We start from the raw sequence: 21,250 nt of genomic DNA on the forward strand, positions 1-21,250 counted from the left end.
GTGGTCAATTTAGCTGTAGCAGTCTGTATCTATCTGTATTATCATATAGCAGTCAATGCATACAAGATTGTAAACTGAAGCAGTGCTGTCATGCTCTTCACCCAGGGGAGATATGGTCATCACATTATACTATTCTTGATCTCATATTCCTGAGTCTTGTTATTTTGTTTATGAAGAGAAATCCAGATATATAGGAGAATGGGAAAAGGGAACAAATGCCTGCAAGTAGTCTTTCAGAGAGTATAAATTTAAAATTTATTTTGTACCTCTTAATTCATTCTTCATTATCTCACCATGGTTTCTTTTTCTTTTATCTACCCTGAGGTGGTGAAGATTTATTTCTCACTGTCACAGATGTTTTTATATTAGACTTGATTTCATTGCAATACCTTTTCACTGCACAGGAAACGGGATCTGCAAGTGCAGAGTGTGCGAGTGCTTCCCCAACTTCACTGGCAGTGCCTGCGATTGTTCCTTGGATACTACACCATGTATGGCATCAAATGGGCAGATTTGCAATGGAAGAGGAACCTGTGAATGTGGCACCTGTAACTGTACAGATCCCAAATTCCAAGGCCCCACCTGTGAAATGTGTCAGACTTGCCTTGGTGTCTGTGCAGAGCACAAGTACGTACCCAGAAAACCAAGTCCCAGCTTCTGTGCGTTTTGAGTTTGTGATATGTGAGAATTTTTAAAACAAAGCTTTTGATAGGTAAAACTTCAGCTAAGATTTTTATTTAAAAGAAATACTACTGAAATTACTACCTTGACAGTCAGTAACTAAACCTAGACCTGTGTGGGCCAGTGAAATTTGGAAATCCAGGTTTTTAGAAACCTAGTGTTTTCTGCGTGAAAACTTTGAAGTATGTTTAGGATTAGTGGCTAAGAGGATTCCTGTGCAACTCACTTTGTGCTGAGAAAAAAACTTGGTATTTTTAGTATAAAAATCCTGTTCAATCTGCTTTTTTCAATGAATTATTCAGTGATACCCTACTGTAAAGCTCATCACTGAGTTTTTCTTTTTAACCTGTGTGTGTTGCACTCTAAGTACCCTGTTCTTACAGTGCCTTCTCTGAGAGTATTCATTTCCCAAGTAGAGGTGTTGAAAAAGTTTGGGGTTTTTTTCTGTCCTTCAGACTTGTGTGTCATTCAGGGAAAGAGGATTTTATGAAAAGGGCTTTTGTCAATCTCAAGGTATATAAATGTTCTGACTGGTACAACGCCATGTCTTACTTTATTTTTTTCCTAACCTTTATGGCAAAAGGGTTGGGTTTTTTTGGGCTTTTTGCCCTGTTTTCTCCATTACATTTCTTGAGATTAAATGCTAGAAATCTTCCATGAACACATTCAGAAGCACTTCTTCTGTTTTGTTCTTGCCCAGGGACTGTGTTCAGTGCAGAGCTTTCGATAAGGGCGAGAAGAAGGAGACGTGTTCCCAGGAGTGCATGCACTTCAACATGACGCGCGTGGAGAGCCGCGACAAGCTGCCGCAGCCGGGCCAGCCCGACCCCCTGTCCCACTGCAAAGAGAAGGATGTGGATGACTGCTGGTTCTACTTCACTTACTCTGTCAACTCCAATGGTGAAGCCAATGTCCACGTGGTGGAGACCCCAGGTAGGAACATGATGTTGCCTGTTCCTCCTTTGTTGTTGATTTGTGCAGTTGTTGGGTGCCTCTGGTTGATTTGGGTGAGTTAAATGCATTCAGAAACGGGTGCCTGTTACCTGAGTGACAGTTGTGCATGTCCAAGTAGAAAAAAAAAATAGAAAAAAGTTTTAGAAAAACATGTGTGTCCCTAGATCTAGATTTTTCAAACCCTTGGGCTGATAGAGAAACAGATTCTATTTTTTAAAAACAAAAGGTAAATCAGATATGCGTATTTGTTGAAACATTTCCTGTTTGCACTTGGTGTACTCTGACTTACTTTATCTCTCCTGTAGCAAGTCCTATTTAGATAAATCTTGATAATTTTTTTAACTAGGCTTCTGCTACAGGTCATAAACAATGGAGTCTGTGGGGTTTTGTTCCTTTTTTCTTTTCCTTTTTTTGATAATTTGAGATCAGTCTACATGAGATTGTGTACTATGCTGCAAACTGCTTGAATTTTTTTATGCTGAAAACCTTTGCTTTTACTCGACTGTGGTACCTTCAATAGTAGATCCCAAAATAATTTTGTTTAGTTGATCCTTAATAGATCAATCTTCTGATAGAAAAAAAAAGTGAGAACAATTCAACAATTCTATAGCTCCATCAGTAATTTACCATTTCTTTACCAAGAGTATTGTTAGTTTGAATCACTGGATGTTGCATCTAACAGTGCAGAATTTATGGTTCTGTACATTAGCAGTTTGTGGTCTCCTGATTTTTAAAAGCCTGATAGAAAATACACGTTAGAGATTTAGTGCTGTATTATATACTTGAGGAATTTTCAGAATGTATCATTTTAATGATCATTTCTTAACACAGTCCTAGTGGCTAGTGGCTCTTAGAAATAAATACTGCTTCAATTCAAAATGTTTTAAATTCTCTACCAAAGTAGTCCACAGTATAGAGGAGCTCTCTCTCCTAGGACAAGCTGTATATGCCCTATGCTTTTGGGGCCTGACCTTTTCATGTACAAACTTCTGCTGCCTTAGCTCAAAGGTGAATCAAACCCATTGTGCATGAGGAGGCACCTTAATTTGTGTCATACAAGTGCTGAAGGAACAAGCTCTGGTCAGTAGAGCTGTGTTCTGTGGAGCAGACACTTTTTCCTGACTGGCTCCCAAGGAATTCCTGTCATGTCCCTTCCCACTTCCCTCACTCTTGCAGAGGCAGCTATGAAGATAGGGAGTGTGGGGGAAGCTGTGTTCTATCCAGTTGTTCTGTTGTAGAGGACTTGTATTCATTTGCTTCTGACTCTTTCAGTCTGTGCACTGAGCTCTGCAAAAGCCTTTCTTCAGTTTGTGGTTATTGGGAATTTCATGTTAACAGTGGAGTTGGATTTTAATTTGGAGGGTTATTATTTCTGTGTCAGCCACTTTAAATCACCTTCCATCTCATCACAGTCTACAGCTTCTTTGTGAGGGGAAGAGGAGGGGCACACACTGATCTCTGTGGTGACCATGACAGCACCCAAGGGAATGCCCTGAAGTTGTGTCAGGGAAGGTTTAGGCTGGATATTAGAAAAGGTTCTTCACCCAGAGGGTGGTTGGGCACTGGAACAGGCTCCCCAGGGAAGTGATCAGAGCACCAGCCTGACAGAGGTCCAGAAGTCTTTGCACAATGTTCTCAGGCACAGGGTGTGACTCTTGAGACTTCCCTGTGCAGGGACAGGAGTTGGACTCAATGGTCCTTGTGGGTCCCTTCCAACTCACGATATTCTGCTTCTATGTGTGGGGCCTGTTCTGATGGTTGGCATTTGTGCTGTCACAGCTTTGACTTGGAGCTCTTGCATGTTTAAATACAGTTGCTAGTTATTTTACTCTTAATATTGTAAATAATTAGCTTAAGGGGTAAGCAGTGTATAGACTATCTTCAGAACAGGTTGTTCTGTTGCTAGATTAGAAGGATAAAAATAAGCTGGAATGTTACAGGATGTACATATTCCAAAAATTCTGTTATTTGAAAGAAAAGTAATATTGGCTCATTTGATATTTAAAATACTGGCTTCAGTACAAAATCAAACATTAACAGCTTCTGGATATGCATTACCTTTACCATTTTGGAAAATCATGTTTCCCTTGCTTTGTTCCCCAGAGTGCCCCAGTGGTCCTGACATCATTCCCATTGTAGCTGGTGTGGTTGCTGGAATTGTTCTTATTGGACTTGCATTATTATTGATTTGGAAACTACTAATGATCATTCATGACAGAAGAGAATTTGCTAAATTTGAAAAGGAGAAGATGAATGCCAAGTGGGATACGGTGAGTCAAGAAGCTTTTCTATGCATAAAAGCTGCAGTAGCAGAGGAAAAATAGAATATTTTTGTTCATGTGCTTTAAAGTGTTTCACATTATAACCAGTCCTCTTGGAGAGGTGTTTCTTGAGGCAGAAAAGAGAGTAGTTGCTTATAATATGCTTTAAATAAGATTTCAGAGAGGAAATGTGATGGTGACAGAACAGTTCAGCTTTGCAGTTCTACCACACTCTACAGCCTATGATTAAAGCGTTTATTACAGGGATGAGTCATTTCTGTAGAAAGCAAAGAAGAAAATTTTGCACTGATTGAGGAAATCTTGTAAATACTCAGACAGGGTTAGTTGGGAGACTTCCATAAAGTCACAAAATCATGGCTGGTACTGGTTTGTTGAAATCTTCCCAGCTCTTTGTCAACAGAGAAATGTGCAAGAAAAACAAGCCTGTGATCTATGGTTTCCAGAGACTGCAGAATCGCTGCCTCTGGGCAATGTCAGGAGCCTGCTAATCAAGAGCCCCTTCACCACAGTTCTGTAGAAGTCAACGCCCCCATGTGCTTGATGAGAAAATATCTTTTTAAAAAATTGTCCTAGAAAGCCTTTTGTTTTTATTTAAGAAAATTGATTAATCTCGTACTGGGGAAAAAAAAATTACTAACATTTTATTTTATATATAGCATGATTCTTTTTCAGTGATAGTTGAGAATGTTGCTTTTTTTTTCCTGTTGAATTATTCGACATTGACCATTTCTTTTACTTCAGCAAGAAAATCCAATATACAAGAGCCCTATTAACAATTTCAAGAATCCAAACTATGGACGTAAAGCTGGTCTCTAAGTCTCAGTTTGTATCTCCTTTCATTTTCTTTCCTTTTTTCCCCCTTTGCATGTCACTTCAAACTCGCTGTGTGTCACAGTCCGTTAATCACAGTTTGAGTCTTGCTCAGTGTATCTACTTCTGCTTTGATTGTGGGGCTTTCAAGAATGCAGCTTGAAAATTTTTAACTGGTTTTGACAGTGAGATTGCTTACTTACTAATACTGCCATTACTGGCTTAAACTATACTAGAAGTGATTTTTAAATTTTTTTTCTAGATGTGTGGATACATAATAGAGCAGCTCCTAGGATTGAAGAATATTTTTGGATTGTTGAGAGACACACAGGGGATGCTTTTTCTTCTAGTTCTTCAAATCAGCAGTCAGTTTGCTTAAAATCAATATTTTTGCTAAGCTAGATTAGATACTCTTAAAATATCCCAGCCTATAAATATCCCTGTTTTTATTGGAATAGCTCTGTGAACATGCAGAGTACCATTACTTTTTTTTGTCAACTGCTTTGGCTTCTTAACCTAGAATAGAGCTAGCCTGTAATTAAGGTATGAAATGCATATACTCTACTAATTTTATAATTAAATATGCACCTTATTTTTTTCATCCTTATTTCTATTGAAACTGGCAATATCACAGTCCTTGTAACCTAGCCAGCTTTAGGGTGTCCATAGATATGGAACATTAATAGAACAGGAGGAAATATCCTTGTCCCCTCTAGATGCGTTTTCCACTCAGTTTCTTACTCTCTCCTAAACTCAGCCTGAGCCCCTCATTTGGTTGGAGCTGCTGAGTTCAGTTCTCTTCACACCCAACACACCAAAGTAACAGCAGTGTCCAGGAGAGGAAGTCAGTGAAGCACAAGGGATGAGCTGATGCCTTTTGCAGACTCCCAGATTGCCCTTCCATGAGTGCTTGAGGTGTTCTCCTTCCCTGGGACCCCCAGCTGCTGGGGAAGGAGGGAAAGGGAGGCTGACATGGGGAATGGATGTCAGAAGAGCACTAAGAGAAAGTAGTGTAGAGATGAGACTAGAGGGAGGGGAATGAAGAAGTTGTGAAGGCAGCACATCCATTAAACATCCATGGAGTTTTTTTCAGAAGCCAGTGGAAGGGAAGGATCTGTATCTCTAATTTGATACTGTCTGCTGTCTCCCTTTTTCAGTGTTGCATTCGAAAGTTTTTGTAAAGGAAAAATAAGAGGAGAAAGCAGAAACTGAGAATATTTAAGCTCTTACTGTGACAACAGTTCCAAATACTTTGTGTAGCATTCCAAGCCTTTCCTGATGAATACCTTCCTTTTCTCTTCACAACCATCTCACTTTGCAGTGTGTCCAGAATGGATTGTAAACAACATTCCTTTTGCCTGCTACATCAACCACATTCACCTCCTTTTCATTTTCCTTCCCAGAGCCAATTATTCTGGGAAGGAAATTGAGTTTTTGGTCCTTTCTAACACTTCACATACTCCATCTGGTGAAGTCTCTGTTACCTGTTCTTCTGCCATTCACTTAATTGTGTACTTTCTGTTGCATGCAGGACAAGCACCTAACAAACCATACGGTGTGTAACTTCCATTCTGTGCTCTTGTTCTCTGCCCTCTGACTCTTCAGGATGTAATGTTTGGTGCTGCCATTTCTCCTCAAAATGTATTTCCTGCAAAAAGCTTTACTCTGGTGTAAATGGAGAGATTGACTTCTGCCTTTTTGGTTCACTCAGATATGAAGGTTAAAAGTGTGAAAGGGTGTGCTTTGGGTTTTTTAAACATGACTTAATAATTGTCGGTATTCATAGAAATATTAGAAGTCTGGGGAGAGAGGGAGGTGGGTTTATTCTTATGGACCACTGGAAAGGAGGAGGTCAGAATTGTCAAAGTAGGTGAGCCATGAGATGTAAAACAAGGTCCTGCTTTTCCCTATGGATGAGATTTTCTGGTGGTTTTACATTATTGCCATAGCCTCTCATTTAGATGAAGAGTTGCCTTGTAATGTCAAGACAGGAATGTCATCTGAAATCCCATTATATGAAAATCACACTATAATAGATTCCCTCCAGGTGTGTGCATCCACAAATTAACTTTGTGCAGTTGGTGTGACCCTTCCCCTCTCCCACAGCCTTTGTCCACACACAGGCTGGGGCTCTGTGGTGAGAGAACTGCAGCACCTGGAGTTTGCCATGGACCAGGTACTCAGGTATTTCCCTGGTGCTGGTCCATGGTGGTGCAGATGATGCCACAGCATCCCAGTGCTCAATGCTCAAGGCAGCTGGGTTTGCCCAGGTTCTACCCCAACCAGCCATAAAATCTTTGGTGCATGCTTGTAACAAGTCTAAGGATAAATTTCTTCTGGACTAAAAAGCTGCATCACAAATTTAAAGCACAGAGCTGCTATCTGTAGTGAATGCCATTACCACTCCTGTATGGGGATAGAGTGTGCATTGCTAAGCATCTTCAAACAGACTCCAGATTCAGTCATCTTGAATTTCACAAGTGATAAACACATTTATATTAGACACTAATGATAAAATACAAGAAATTTAAGTCTGTAGTAATTTCGTTAGCCTTATTAGCAGCTACTGGTTAAGATGAAAAAAAACCCAGAAACAATTCAAAGTGCTCAAAATCACAGGGACTTCTTCTCCTGAGCTGGGATTTATTCCTGTGACTTACCTTGCTGCTGAATGATGGAGGTGCTCTAGGGGTGGGGGCGGAGATGCCTTTCATGTAAATCTCTTTCCTGTGAATTGCTGTGTTCAGTGAGCGCTGGTTTGTGGCCCAAGGATGGAGGGAGGGAGGGAGGGAGGGATGGATGGATGGATGGACGGAGGGAGGGATGGATGGATGGATGGATGGACGGAGGGATGGATGGATGGACGGAGGGATGGATGGACGGAGGGATGGATGGAGGGGAATGGATGGATGGACAGAGAGATGGACAGAGGGATGGATGGATGGATGGATGGATGGATGGATGGATGGAGGGGGATGGAGGGATGGATGGACGGAGGGGGATGGAGGGATGGATGGACGGAGGGATGGATGGAGGGGGATGGAGGGACGGATGGACGGATGGATGGATGGAGGGATGGACGGAGGGATGGACGGACAGATGGAGGGACGGACGGAGGGATGGATGGATGGATGGATGGATGGATGGATGGATGGATGGAGGGATGGATGGAGGGGAATGGATGGATGGACGGAGAGATGGACGGAGGGATGGATGGATGGATGGATGGATGGATGGATGGATGGATGGAGATGGACGGAGGGATGGAGGGATGGATGGACGGAGGGGGATGGAGGGATGGATGGACGGAGGGATGGATGGAGGGGGATGGAGGGACGGATGGACGGATGGAGGGATGGATGGAGGGATGGACGGAAGGATGGACGGACAGATGGAGGGATGGACAGAGGGATGGACAGAGGGATGGACGGAGGGATGGACGGATGGACGGATGGACGGATGGACGGATGGATGGATGGATGGATGGATGGATGGATGGAGGGATGGATAGATGGAGGGATGGAGGGAGGGATGGATGGAGGGATGGATGGATGGAGGGATGGATGGATGGAGGGAGGGATGGATGGATGGAGGGATGGGGCTGGCAGCGCCCTCTGGCGGCCGCCCGAGCACGGAGTCGGCCCCGCGCTCCTGGGAAGCAGCGCTGGACAGCAGCAGGGGCTGGAACAGTCACAGCAGCTCTTGAACAACATTGAGCTTTAACTCCATTTCTTACAGTGACTTAAGTCTTAAACCCACTGTGGAGGTAATTTCAGTGAATGTTGAAACACTGAGCCCCTGGAGCAAAAGGAATAAGAAGGTTAATTGAACACAGAACTATTCTGTGTCGTCTTTATGCGACACTGGACTGAACTGTTGTCCTTTGAACACCCCAGTCTTTTAAAGACTTTTTAAAAGTACCTCCATCTTTATTTTGCTCGGTATTTCACTGAGTCTTGTATGTCATTACTGTTTGTTAATTTTAATTTTGGTTTAAGTGTGCATGGACTTTTCAGTTGTAGGGGCATGTGGCAAATGTGTTTTCCCTAACTCTGCATGCTTAAACCAGTGTATTCTCTGCAGTGCCATGAAGAAAAGGGAGCATTTAAAATCCTACTATTTGTCTAAGACAGCAAGTTTGGAATCCCATGTTTTAAGTGGCCAATTAAAAGACTGGAATGCTTCTAATGTCTGAAAATATATACCCTCTGCCAGCTGTGAGGCCCTGAGTGAGGGGAGCATCATGTTGGATAAGTGGATATTTTTTTTAATGAAGAGCTGTCTGCAGGAGACCCTGCCAAGGCAGGCCCAAGGCAGGGTGGTTGGGGTGGCTGGAGCAGCCTGGGCCTCACCAGAAGAGAGCAGGGAAGGAACCTGCAGATCCATCACGTGCCTGTGTTGCAGTTTTAGGCAGTAGAGCCTCAGGAGCCATTTAGCTGATCAAATGTCAGGTTGGGTTAAGCTGAAGAGTTGTGAGTATTGACTAAATCTCCATTATTTGTAGTGGGAACTGAGACACTGACCTGATATGGGGAGACAGCTAGTCAAGTGCTTTATCCAGTGACCTAAATCCCACTGTGTGCTTCTGACAGAGTTTCAATATCCTTATGGGGCTTATGCTAAATCAGCAGCATGAGAACTTCAATTTTGACTTCTCTTTAAAAAGCAGTGTAGTAGAAAACTTGCAGTCTTGTTATTCAAATTGTATGTTAAGCCTGATTTCAGGTTCAAATTAGTTGTATGAGTTGCACCTAGCAAATTTCCAAGTTTTAGGCCTTGCCTTTAGAACCATTCCTAGGCTATCTGGTAGAATTTATCTCTCTTCTACAACTAGAAGATGTGAGTGTATAGCCCCTGCATGTGCTGAGAGGAGTCTGTTCTGTAAAATGTTGGAGGATAAGTATTACCCACAGCACAAGTATTACATAATGCCTTGCCATGGAGGAGCTGCACAATAACTTCTACTCTGCGTATGATGCAGTCTCTTATGCTTACAGACTTCCTCTGCATCATAAACTTTATTGGTTTACATTTAAATTTTTAAGAATTCTCCATTAAATCTTGTCAAGGAAATAAGCAATGTACATTGCCAAGAACTTTGAGGCATAAAGAGATACTTTAGGACCAGATGAAATCCCTCATCCCTGCATGTTTTTCCCATTTTGTTTGCATGTTACTATTGCAAACCTTTTGCTAAAAATATTGGGGAAGGTCATAATTTTGCATTGATTAATTAGTGTGTCTGAGAACTTTAATTAGTGTGTCTGAGCCACATCACATGATTGTCCATGATTTAAAATTGAAAAAAACCCAACCAAATGTTACTCCTCATCCCTTCCCAGACCAGTAGGTGATACACTTGTAATCAAGACAGCATTTGCCTGGGAACTGATAGAAGGGGGAAGGGACCTTTGCTGTTACACTGTACTTGTGAAGCACAGCCAGCACTGAACACCCAGCTCTTCCTTCAGGTGACACCTCTGTCCAGGTGACGTTGACTCAGGTCTTGAGAAGACTGAACAGACAGCTTTGACTTCCATTGTCTGGCAATCCAGGTTCTGGCTGGACAGATCTCTTGGATCTAGGCAAGACTGGATGTGCCACCTTGCTCTTTGCATGCTAGAGAAGCTGGCTGTGAGGAGAAAAACCCTTTTTCTGTGAAAGGAACCATGAGAGCAGCTGCAGGGTCTCCCTCAGCAGCAGCCTCTGTTGTTGGGGTGGAGCAGTTACTCATCCTGTGCTGGGCCTTGCAAACAGAAGGCAGCAAACTTCCCAGGAGCCATGATGAGAAAATTTCACACCAAGTGAGATTCTTGCTTGCCTTTGGCACATTCTGTGGTATTCCAAGCTGTTTTTCCAGGTTTATGACCCTGAAAAATAGACACCTGGTGTTTGTGCATCCTTTAATTGAGTGTAGGAAAAATTTATTTAACCTGAAATATTGTAAATGGAGTTGAGTCAATATGGTTATACAGCCCATCTCAGATTGGGGTGGGGGAGCTCTGAAGGGACAGAGATTCCCTCACTGCTGCTGAAGGGCAGATCCAGCCCTGGCCAGGGCAGCACTCGAGCTGACATCCTCACTGAGCTGAATTTTCTCAGCAATCAGTTGTGTGTGCACAGAGAGCTCCATGCTGGCAGACAGCATTCATTTAGGCTGAAGTTCAGGCTATGCTAAGAGCTCAGAGCTGCAGCTCCAGGCCCTTCTAGCAGTGGTCCTTTCTCCTGTGAAGATTTATCTGTTAATTTTGAGTTCAAGCTGTTCATCTGAGGTGTGCAAGGATGTCATAAATGAAGTAAGATTTACTGAGATAGAAGGAAACCTGGGGGGAAAGGAAGCTTAAAATAAGCTTCATTTGGGGGGTTTTAAATCTCAGCAAGAGAGATGTAAGCAATTGTTCTGTAGGCTTGTCTCATATCAGTAGAAATAATTGTTTTATTACAGCATCTGCACCAGTACAAAAGTTTCTTTGTTTTATCTGTACATTTTGCTCTTATGGGGGTTGGGGGAGACCTGCAGGAATAAAATGAGAATGACAAGTACTGAATGTTCACTGTAAATATTGACTGTGTATTAGCAAAATACTAGAAGTCTTTCCACGTTGCTTCTAGAATTCTATTACAATGTAAGATAAGCTGTTTAAATGTTTATTATAGCAGAATGGGGTCTGTGGTCAGTCGTGGTGTCAAACAATGTTGTTTACAATTCTGTTCTTCTCTATAAAATGCCCTGGGCTGCAGAGCCCTGGGTGATGGCTCAGCCCTGAGGTTCAGCTGCCTCCAAGGAATTCTGTGGTGCAAATGGAACAGGATCCTGCTAACCCTCTGCTTTATTTATTAGCTGTGCATGCCTTTGTTCAAGTTGCTAGAAGGAAAACTAGTTTGACTTAAGCTGTTTGTGTGTACAAACAAAGCATTAATGGGTAATTTCTTACGCTGATTTTTATGCTTCTTGCAAACACATATCTTTTTTCATATATTTAAATGTTAATATAATTTTCTTTCTTTTTCTAGGGTGAAAATCCTATTTACAAGAGTGCAGTGACGACTGTGGTCAATCCTAAATATGAGGGAAAATGAACACTGCTTGTATAACTTCACAACACTGTATGCAGTATAGCAACTTTTGTAGTCACAATAAGATAGATTTAGGGCAAGCTGCAGTGATTTTACTAATGAATTACATACAGGTTTGTTTTCCTGTGTGAAAATAGACCTTATGTAATTTTTTTTTTTTAATTTTTTTTAATTTTTTTTTTTTTTTGCAAATAAGAGTAATTGGTGCCAGAGGTTGGACAAAAAAAACACAAAACTTGAGACTGTGTAACCTAGTCAGCCCAGGTCACATGGTGCCTTTTTGACCTTTCCCATTCCCATTTTGTGAATCCAGGTCTTGTGCAGGGCATGGTGCTGCGTGGCAGGACTGGGAGGGAAGGGGTTAAAGCAATCAGCATGAGGGCTCTGCCTAGCCATTTAGTATTAAACTTTTTAGCTTTACAGGGAAATCAGGGCTTGAGTTTGCAGATGTAATTAAACTCATGTAGCATGGAGCTGGTGGTTAATTGGTCTTTGACTTGCTAGATGAATGATCAAGTATTTGGTAAGTTGAGTAAGCTGGAGGGGAGCAGTGTACAAGACTGAAAAGCATGTGCATACTTATCTTTGATTTTCAAGTTGCATATTGCCAGGTTATGGTTGTGGTTAAAATGAAAAGTTTTGAGAAGAATGTGAAGAAGGACAAAATAGCTTTAAAACACGTGCCATTACTGAAGAAGTTGCTGACTGGTAACTTACTTAGTTTTTCTTTGTAAATTCAAGCCCTGGGTGGCAGTATCATGAAGTACCTTACCAAGACATCCTCAGATCACCTAAGGGCCTTAGTGATGCTGTGTTTTTATTCTGTAATGTTTCTTTGCTTTCAAGCCTGGTGCTTTGTCACCTTCTAATCTTTTAACGTATTTGGTTGCAAATCTTTTTGTAATATTTTTGTATCAACACAAGCTTTTTTTTCTTTTATTTTTTGAGCAGTCTTAGCTGTAAATTTGCCTTTACCCTGTAGCTAAGATTGCATAGTTTGTCATGTGAAGAGTCACACATCATTCTTGACATGTGCCATGTATATTTGCCTCTGACGATTCAAACTACATCATAGTCATATTCTTGTTTTAAGTGCCTTTTTGTTTTAACAGATGTTCACTTTTTACAATGCTATTACTGGTTATTTATTAAATAAAATACCTTAAAATACTTGATCTTGTCTCTTTATCTTGTAGAAGTTGTTACTATTCAAAAAACCTGAGAATTGCATCTCTTCGAGGTAGTAATTGTAATGATACCAAATATGCCCTGAAAGGAGTTAATGTCACACAGGAAGCTGACCTTTAGGAACACTGACCCCTGTACAGTATTACCAGTGCTCCCAAATTAGGCCAATATTTAATTACATGTGCATTAACCTGTCCACTCATTATGTTACATGTTTTCCAGTTTCCTTAACAAGTCTGGTTTCAAAATGCTTTTGTGGATTGGTAGGCTGCTTTTCCACAGAGATGCTGAAGGCTTTAAGTGGCCCATTAAGAGAGCTTTTCTAAACCCTTGTCTGAACTGGGTTTCCAATAGAGGCTTCCAGGCAGATGGAAGCTGCTTAATATCTCCAAGTGAACAGTTGCTTAAATGAGAGAGAGCAGCTGCCATCCTACAGGATCAGATTCAAGATAAGGGTCACAGATTGTGGGATTTGCTTTAACCAGGATTGGATGATGCAGCTAAGAGAGAAGATGTAGTTCAAATGGGATAAAATCTGGATGCTGGGAGCCAGGAGTAGTTGTGAATCCTCATTGGTTTGTAAACAGTGTCCTCAGGTACTTACCTGAATTCTGCCAGCTGACAGAGCAGTGAACTCTTACAGTCAGTAGCAGTGCTTCAACCCAGAAGACTGTGATCCCACACAAGCCACATGGAAGATCCCAGAGTTTCTCCTTTTTAAAATAAATACAGTTAATATACCCATAGTCTTACTATTCTTAATCCATCCATCTCCTCAGCTCCTGTCTAGTAACTAAAGAGCTAAGCTAGAATTGTTTTATGGCAGTTGTAATAATCAGTTTCTTATCCTGGATAGAAAGTAAAGACAAAAATACAAGTCAGCTAAAGAAAATAATTCTCTGTAATCGTGGTTTATTGATTAACTAATTTTGCAATAGTATGTTGAGCCTCCTACCTTAAAACTGCCTCTAAGTCTGCACAATCTTGAGCACCTACACATGAGGAATCTGGAGTGATAAATTGATGCTCTGGGGATGCTGATGGGTTTGTTCCCTTTCTGCAAAAGCTACAATATGTTTTCTTTTCCATAACAAGTAAAAATTCATTCTCAGAGGAACACAGAATGCAAGTAGGATAAAAAGAAGCTTTTAGTTAAGTAAAATACTGATGAGGTAGAGATGGTGAATATATTCTAGCTACACACTTCTACTATTTAGAGGGTGTTTTCGAAGCACTTCTGATTTTCTTTTTGAAAAATCAGTTGCTGCCAAAGCATTTATCTAACAGAAAGAAAATATTTATTAGCAGCTGTGAATCCAACCATCAGAACACAGATTGCTGCAATGTAACTCCAGTGAATGTTCATTAATGATAATAAATACATTAACCCCATCTCAATAAAATGGATAAATTGCAGATAGAAAAAAAACCACTGTAGGACATAATTTCAAAGTACTTGGGAATGTTTTTAATGAGGATGCTGACATAGCACAGTATCAGAATAATAATACAATCAGAATAATATCTCAAACTCTAAAAATATGACAATTGTTAGTCAAACCATCTGCTATAGTAATGCCTAATTGCAAAATGGGAAAACAAAATTAATTCAAGGAGGTAACTATAAGTATGTTTGAATGGAGCCACCAAATTTTTCTTGGGCACCAGAGAACCTGTTCAAGGAAGATTTTAGAAAGTTTACACAAAGAGAAGGCTGGGTTTAAAAGCCAGTAAAAGTAGCTGATCAAAGATATCCTTGAAAAAGCTGAAAATACAAAAGAAATTTAAACATTAGAAATATGCTAAAGAGGATTTAGTTCCTCATGAAAGGCACAAGAAAAAACAAATAGACTGTAAAAAGAAGTCTGACACCGAGATTAAGAAGGACAGTTGGAGTAAAGAAATGACAGAATATGTAAACTCATTCTTTGCTTCTGTATTTCATATGGAAGAGTTTCATGAGACAGCCAACCTAACATTCCCCAGCAGAGGGCAAATACCAGATAAATTATTCAAAATATTCCAGACGGGAATCAGCAGAAGGAATAGCAGCAAGTGCCAAAAGCCAATCATTTGAGAAGCCTTAAGGAACCCAAGGATGAGTGCCTGGTCTCATTGCCATATGAATGGGAAATGTCTAATATACATGGTCTCAATTTTTAAGAGGCTTTCTGGGACTTAAAAAAAAAAGAGTTACCCAGATGTTTCTACCACTGTCTGGTAGGAATTATAAGTGGACACAGGGGTAAGTGTGACATGGTGGAAGAATCAGCATGGGCAGAGGGAAATCCTATCTCACAAATGTGAACTTTGAGGGAATCAGCAACATGCAAAGAGATCATTTCATATAACTGGACTTCCAAAGCCTTCTAACACTGCTTTGCATCAAGACCATTGCAGAAACTGCCAGGGGATGTGAAGAAAGTCTTCAAAAGAAGAAAGAGCAATTAAGGCAGAAGGTTAAAAACATAGCATAGGAACTCAGTTACCAGTTCTCCAGTCTGAGAGGTGCCATGGGTGAGTTTTCAGCCTGCTGGCAGCTCCCCTCTCAGTGCAGTCCAGGACAGCACTGCCACCTTTGCCATGGGGGCACTGAGTCACTGCCTGCTCCTTGTGCTGTCACCAGGGCCAGCCATGTCCTTCTGCAGGGCTGCTTTACACACACTGGGCCCCAGGGTGTGCTGGGGCTTGGGGTTATTCCTCCCCAGGGAACGGTCTTGGCTCTTGCCTTCATTGAACGTCAAAAGGTTTCTTCCATTGCCAGATTCTCTCCATTCCCAGTGTGCCAGGTCCCCCTGCAGCCCCAGCCCTGCAGGGAGCCACCCACTCCTCCCAGTTCTGTTTGTCTCTGGAGGTGCTGAGGGTGTCCCCATCCTTCAGGCCTTTCTAGGGGATGCTGAACTGGGAGGGGCCCAGTGTCAAACCCTTGGATCCCCCACTGGTGGCTCTCTCCAGATTTGTGCCACCAATCACAGCCCCCTCAGCCCTGGCATTTCAGGCAGCTTTCAACCCACCTCATGCCCTCCTGTCTGCCCTAAACTCCATCACCCTGCAATGATGCTGTGGCAAACAGTGTCAAAAGCTTTACTGAGGGGGAGACAACACCCACTGCTGTCCACTGGGAAAACCAAACCCATCCATTTAAGCCAGCTAAAGGGTACAAACCTGTCATTACCTGTGTGTATTCAGGGACAGTCCCTGAACTACCTGGTGCCTACTCAGGAAATCAGATACAGACCATCACATTAATGCTCAGTAACAGTCAACAAAACACACAGCATAAGTAGGGATTACTGGAAAAAGTAAAAAGCAAAAGAGAAAAGAGTAATATTTTTTAAGAAAAGACTGGTGTGACTAAATCTTGAGTACCACTTCAGTTTCAGCCTTCTCAGCAAAGATAAAGGGAATGGATGAAGTGAGAAAAGACACAGAGGAGGATGATATAACAAAAGTTACACACCAGTTTCTGTACAGGGGATTACGAAATGCAAAGGGATTTTCAGCCTGGAAAAGACAACAAGGATACCACAGTGACTTACTGTGAGAGGCAGTGGAGAAGGCGAATAGGGGAAGACCAAAGAGTTATCAGACAAAGACAGCCCCAAGAAATAAATGTAAGGTACATCTTCCCATAACCCATAAGCTGTGAAAGATTCTGACATACTGTAGGTATTTAAATACTGTATGTATTTAAAATGAGCAGATAAAGTCACAAAAGAGGAATTCATCATGGGATATTAGCTACAGAACCTAGCAAATATTGCTTACCTTGAAATTGGAGATTATGCTGGGAAGAATAATTTTTTTTCTCTACACATTTTCTCTCCATGTGAGCACAGATGGAGAGAGGCCATTGGATTATATGAAGCCTTAAACTGGCCCAGGAAGGTCAAAAACCTTTATGTTCTTTGGTATTTACCATTTGTGTCCCAGCACTGGCCAGCTGTAAGACCCCCAGCTTCTTGCAGACCTTTCCAGTTTGATTCCAATCTTGTAAGCAAAAGCTTTCAGTTACCTCCTGCATTTTCTTTTCTATCACAACAGAAATACTTTGCAGCAATAAGTAGAAGTAAATTACATTTACTATTTTAAAATATGAATCAAAAGAAATAATGGACTTATTGAAATAAGGCTGTCTGCCCTGCTCCTCTCTGTCATGCTAATGGGCTCATCCAAACATCCCTCCCAGAACAGAAAACAACAAATTCTTTTAATTTCCAGGCTCTCCACTGATGTACAACTAGAGCACTTTCCCATAAATCTCTCAGACAGCAATAGGATGTAGTGTGTATTAAGGGATCTGGGAGCTGTTGCAGAAGAGACTCCTGGCAGTAAGAGACACTTCACTTTAGTCTGATACATCAGAAAAAAATATCCAGGAAAAACATCCAGGCTGTTATCAGTACCTGATTAAGGAGACACCCCCAGCCCACTGCTTCACATTCAGTTTTTTTACCTGATGCATGAATTCTACCACCAGAACAGAAAGTGCAGCCATTTTGAGGTAGTTTACAGACTCTGGAGTTCCCAAAGCCACCTCTAACTTGGAAGCATCCAAATGCATCTTACATTTCTTTAAGAACTGGTGTTTGAGTGAAATGATCCAAGTGCCAATTTATTTAATCCCCAAACTGAATTACAGTCATTCTCTGCTTCTGTTTGAAATATTGTCTACAGAGAGCAAACAGAAAATACTAAAAATGAAATTTTATGTCAGTTATTTCCTTTCACTGGCACCTTCATCCATACAGGATCCAGAGCCCTGAGCCCTCCCTGGGTATGGGCAAGTGTGATACAGCTCAGTGGCTGAGTGAGAGCTTTGTTGGACTCCATTCCTTGTTGAAGCTGGATCACTGTGCAGTCAGAAACCTGGAAATCTTTTGGGCAGTTGAAAACCAGGGAGGCATGTTACCCTGTAAATAGGTAATTGTGTAACACATTCAGCTTTTGCTGGACTGCTCTCTTTGACTTGGGCACCTCAGTTTCCTGTGGAACATTCTGCCTTAAGTGCCAAAGCAGGTACGGTCTGACCTTTGCACTGAATTCAGGGTCCTGCCATCAGGTTTTCCTCAATTGATTCCTTTTGAGATAGAAAATTAAAATGAAAATAACCTATTTTCATTTTACTTTGGTAAGGAACACATCACAAAGCTGACAAATATTCAGCTGGAATTACTTGGCAGAACAGTTAATCCATATTTATCTAATTTTGTAGTTAAAATATCTTTCTGCAAAACTCTACTAACTTGCAGATCTCAGCTCTGCCAGCATTAGAACTGCTATTAATAAATAGGGTACCTTCAGCACTGCTCAAAAATAAAAATTAAGTTGGCTTGCATCTTATCTTCTATAAAACAAGAGTGAGTGACATCAGCTATATTTTCTTCCCTTAGTTTTCTATTAATATTGCCCTGCTAAATTATTTTATCCCATATCAAACTGATACTGTCCCCTATATTCTTTTAAAACACCAGCACAACCATTGGTTTTAAAACACTTGCACAACAGTAGCTCCATTAGAGCTTCCTGGAAACTCTCCACAGTTTCAAGAATGACCATAAATTATCTGTCCAAGCAGCTCCTTGACCAGCCCATTTGTTCAGCACCTTCCCAAGACACTCCTCAGCTCACAAACAAGCACTCTGCTCATGCCCCTGCAGACTGTGCCCTTGTAGTACAGCATTTTGTAGTGTAACAAGGTTAATATTTCTTTCCTGTTATCTGAAACATCCCATCAGTTTCATTAGAGTTTAACAAAATCAGAAAATCATACAAAAAATATAATAAAAATTGTTTGAACCAACCTTTTCCTGCTCTTGGAAAATCTTTCAAAGATTTATTATTTATTTCACTAGTTCCCAAATAGATATTATCTGAATGTATAGTCTAACAACAGTTTTATACTGAATGGTTTCTTATAACTACAATATTTTATCATCAAATTTTCATATTAAGTTCATACACTAAAATGTCACTGGCCACATTACAATTGCAGAGAGTAATTAAGAGTTATATTCAGATACAAAACACATCCTAGCCAACACCTAAATCACAGCACAGTGTTTCAGGGGCTTGCAGAAGGAAGGCAGCTGCAGCAGGGCAGAGAAGATGAACACAGCCCATAAGGGATCTGCATCTTCAGGAACTGCAAGGACACAAAACAGCAACGACTGCAGTGACCAGAACACAGAGGAAAAGTCCACATAAATTAGCTCTGCCTCCTCTGCCTTACAACACTGGTCTTCAAAGGTCAAACATCACAAAATTTGCATTTTAAAACTCATTGAGAACTTTCAGGTAAATTTGATTAATGTTAAAAATACTTCAGTACATATTTGGATCATTAACTTTATTTTTTCTGTTCTATTAAGTTCTGAATTAGAAAGAAAGAGACTGAGGCATCTATCAAAAAAAGAATTTAGAATCCCCTGACTTGTCTTCCCATCTTGACAGGGCAAAAGACTCTTTAGGCTAATTATCTTTTATAGATATTTATCTGCATAGATCAGTTTAGAATATTCACATTTCATCTGACATATTCTAAATCACACACTCGTGTCAATAATATGTATTTTCAGTTAAAATGAAAATGAAAAAATAAAAAATACTTTAAGTGTCCATCCTAGGACTGTCTACCAGAGCCATAATTTTACTGACTGTACATGCAGACAAATGCCCACAGAGGGTCTCACCCTCTGACCCATGTGCACTTGCCTGTTCTGCTGCAGAATTCCTCACTTGCTGCAGGGCTTTCAATTTTTCTTTCAGACTTGCAGCTAAAGTTCTTTTCAGCTCATATCCTTTCTTCCCTATAGGAAGTGAGAGATATATTACTCAATTTAAAGTTTTATAAGCTTTTGTAATGTAAGATTTTAAGCTAGAGTTCTTACTGCTGAAAAGTTGTCTTTGCAATCTCATAATAAATACAGTATACTGAAATTAGACACAGAAAATATTAATATTAAAAATATTTAAATTGAATGTTTAAAAAAGTCTATAAACTGAAATGTACTATGACAAAGATATAAGGCAAGTGTGTGACACCCTCTCTCTGTATAGCTTAGAGAATAAAAGCACCTAATTCCTACCTGCTGAAATTTACACTTTTGATAACATTTTTCATTTATAGTGACAATCTAGTATTGCAGACATAGATCAGAAGTTTATCTTTATGCATCTCTAAGTAATATGCTCCTGGGTTATCAGTATTTTAATGTTTTTTATTTTAAAAAATGCTTAAGTAGCTCTTAGACAATCTAAAATATCACTCCCCCATTTCAGAAGTTCAGTCAATGTCCATTTTCACTTATGTCAAAACAGATATTCCCTTCAACTTCCTTTTCTTCACATCTCAAGGGAAAGAATTCGAAACATTAAGAATTGCTAAAAATAATTTCCATGTTTATAAAAAGCCAGTCCTGCACTCCTAGTCCTGAGAGATATGAATGTCTCCATGATTCTACTCCATGGACACACATGAATAAATAATCCAGCATCAGACTGCAGCTGTGTGCTGCCATTTGTGCTGCCTGCTTGGCTGCCTGCCAGACCCAGCCTTTCCTGCAGGTCTTTCAGATTTCATTCCAAAACTGCAAGAAGCCTTCACTGGTTTGATAGCTCCTTTAGCTAGAAAACTATGTTCATATTTTTCTTTAAAAATTGAATCCTAACAGATGGATCTTGAGCTTAAATTTTATGTTAGAAATAAAAACCATGATAAATTATTACCCTATACTGTGAGTGATGTTGAGAAAGAAATTTCTAAGCCGTGAAAAGAAAACTCACATTTAAACAATACCAAAATTTAAAAGTGCACAGGGACTGGAAAACAATAGCATTTCTATTATCTTGTTAACTCTTCCCTCCTGAATGGGTTGTACTTTATATTTAAGCTCTTCAAAACACTGATTATCTTCTTGTTTTTATCACAATGCAGCTGTGATTCTCATTCCAGCCTCTAGATCATAACAAATTGTTTTCCCACCTTACACATTGCAATAGCAAGAAGGAATAATGGTCAGGCATAGGCCTGGGGATGAGTTCCTGACTCCAATTAACCCAATGACCAAATTCCCATTACCTGTGCCCAATTCTTGTCGTACTTTCAGGGACCCTTGACAAAGGGAGGAATGATGAATCCGACTCCATGTTCTTAGAAGGCTAATTTATTATTTTATGATCTATATTATACTAAAGAATACTAAACTAAACTATACTAAAGAATACAGAAAGGATACAGACAGAAGGCTAAAAAGATA

The 21,250-nt window shown here is 40.5% G+C and overlaps 1 protein-coding gene across 1 annotated transcript in view; it reads left to right on the top strand.

Annotated features, from left to right (window-relative positions):
- ITGB1 (integrin subunit beta 1) overlaps nt 1-12,974 on the top strand; it is a 46,478-nt gene extending 33,504 nt beyond the window's left edge. The window contains exons 13-16 of the mRNA XM_071428690.1: nt 405-627; nt 1,382-1,614; nt 3,739-3,905; nt 11,742-12,974. Of these exons, the coding sequence (XP_071284791.1) occupies nt 405-627; nt 1,382-1,614; nt 3,739-3,905; nt 11,742-11,807 (689 nt within the window). The 3' untranslated portion in view covers nt 11,808-12,974. The remainder of the gene's footprint in view (nt 1-404; nt 628-1,381; nt 1,615-3,738; nt 3,906-11,741) is intronic.
- The last annotated feature ends 8,276 nt before the right edge of the window (nt 12,975-21,250 follow it).

This window comes from Agelaius tricolor, unplaced genomic scaffold, assembly GCF_023055355.1.
Source record: "Agelaius tricolor isolate 1412-34295 unplaced genomic scaffold, bAgeTri1.0.p SCAF_6, whole genome shotgun sequence".
Taxonomy (NCBI): Eukaryota; Metazoa; Chordata; class Aves; order Passeriformes; family Icteridae; genus Agelaius; species Agelaius tricolor.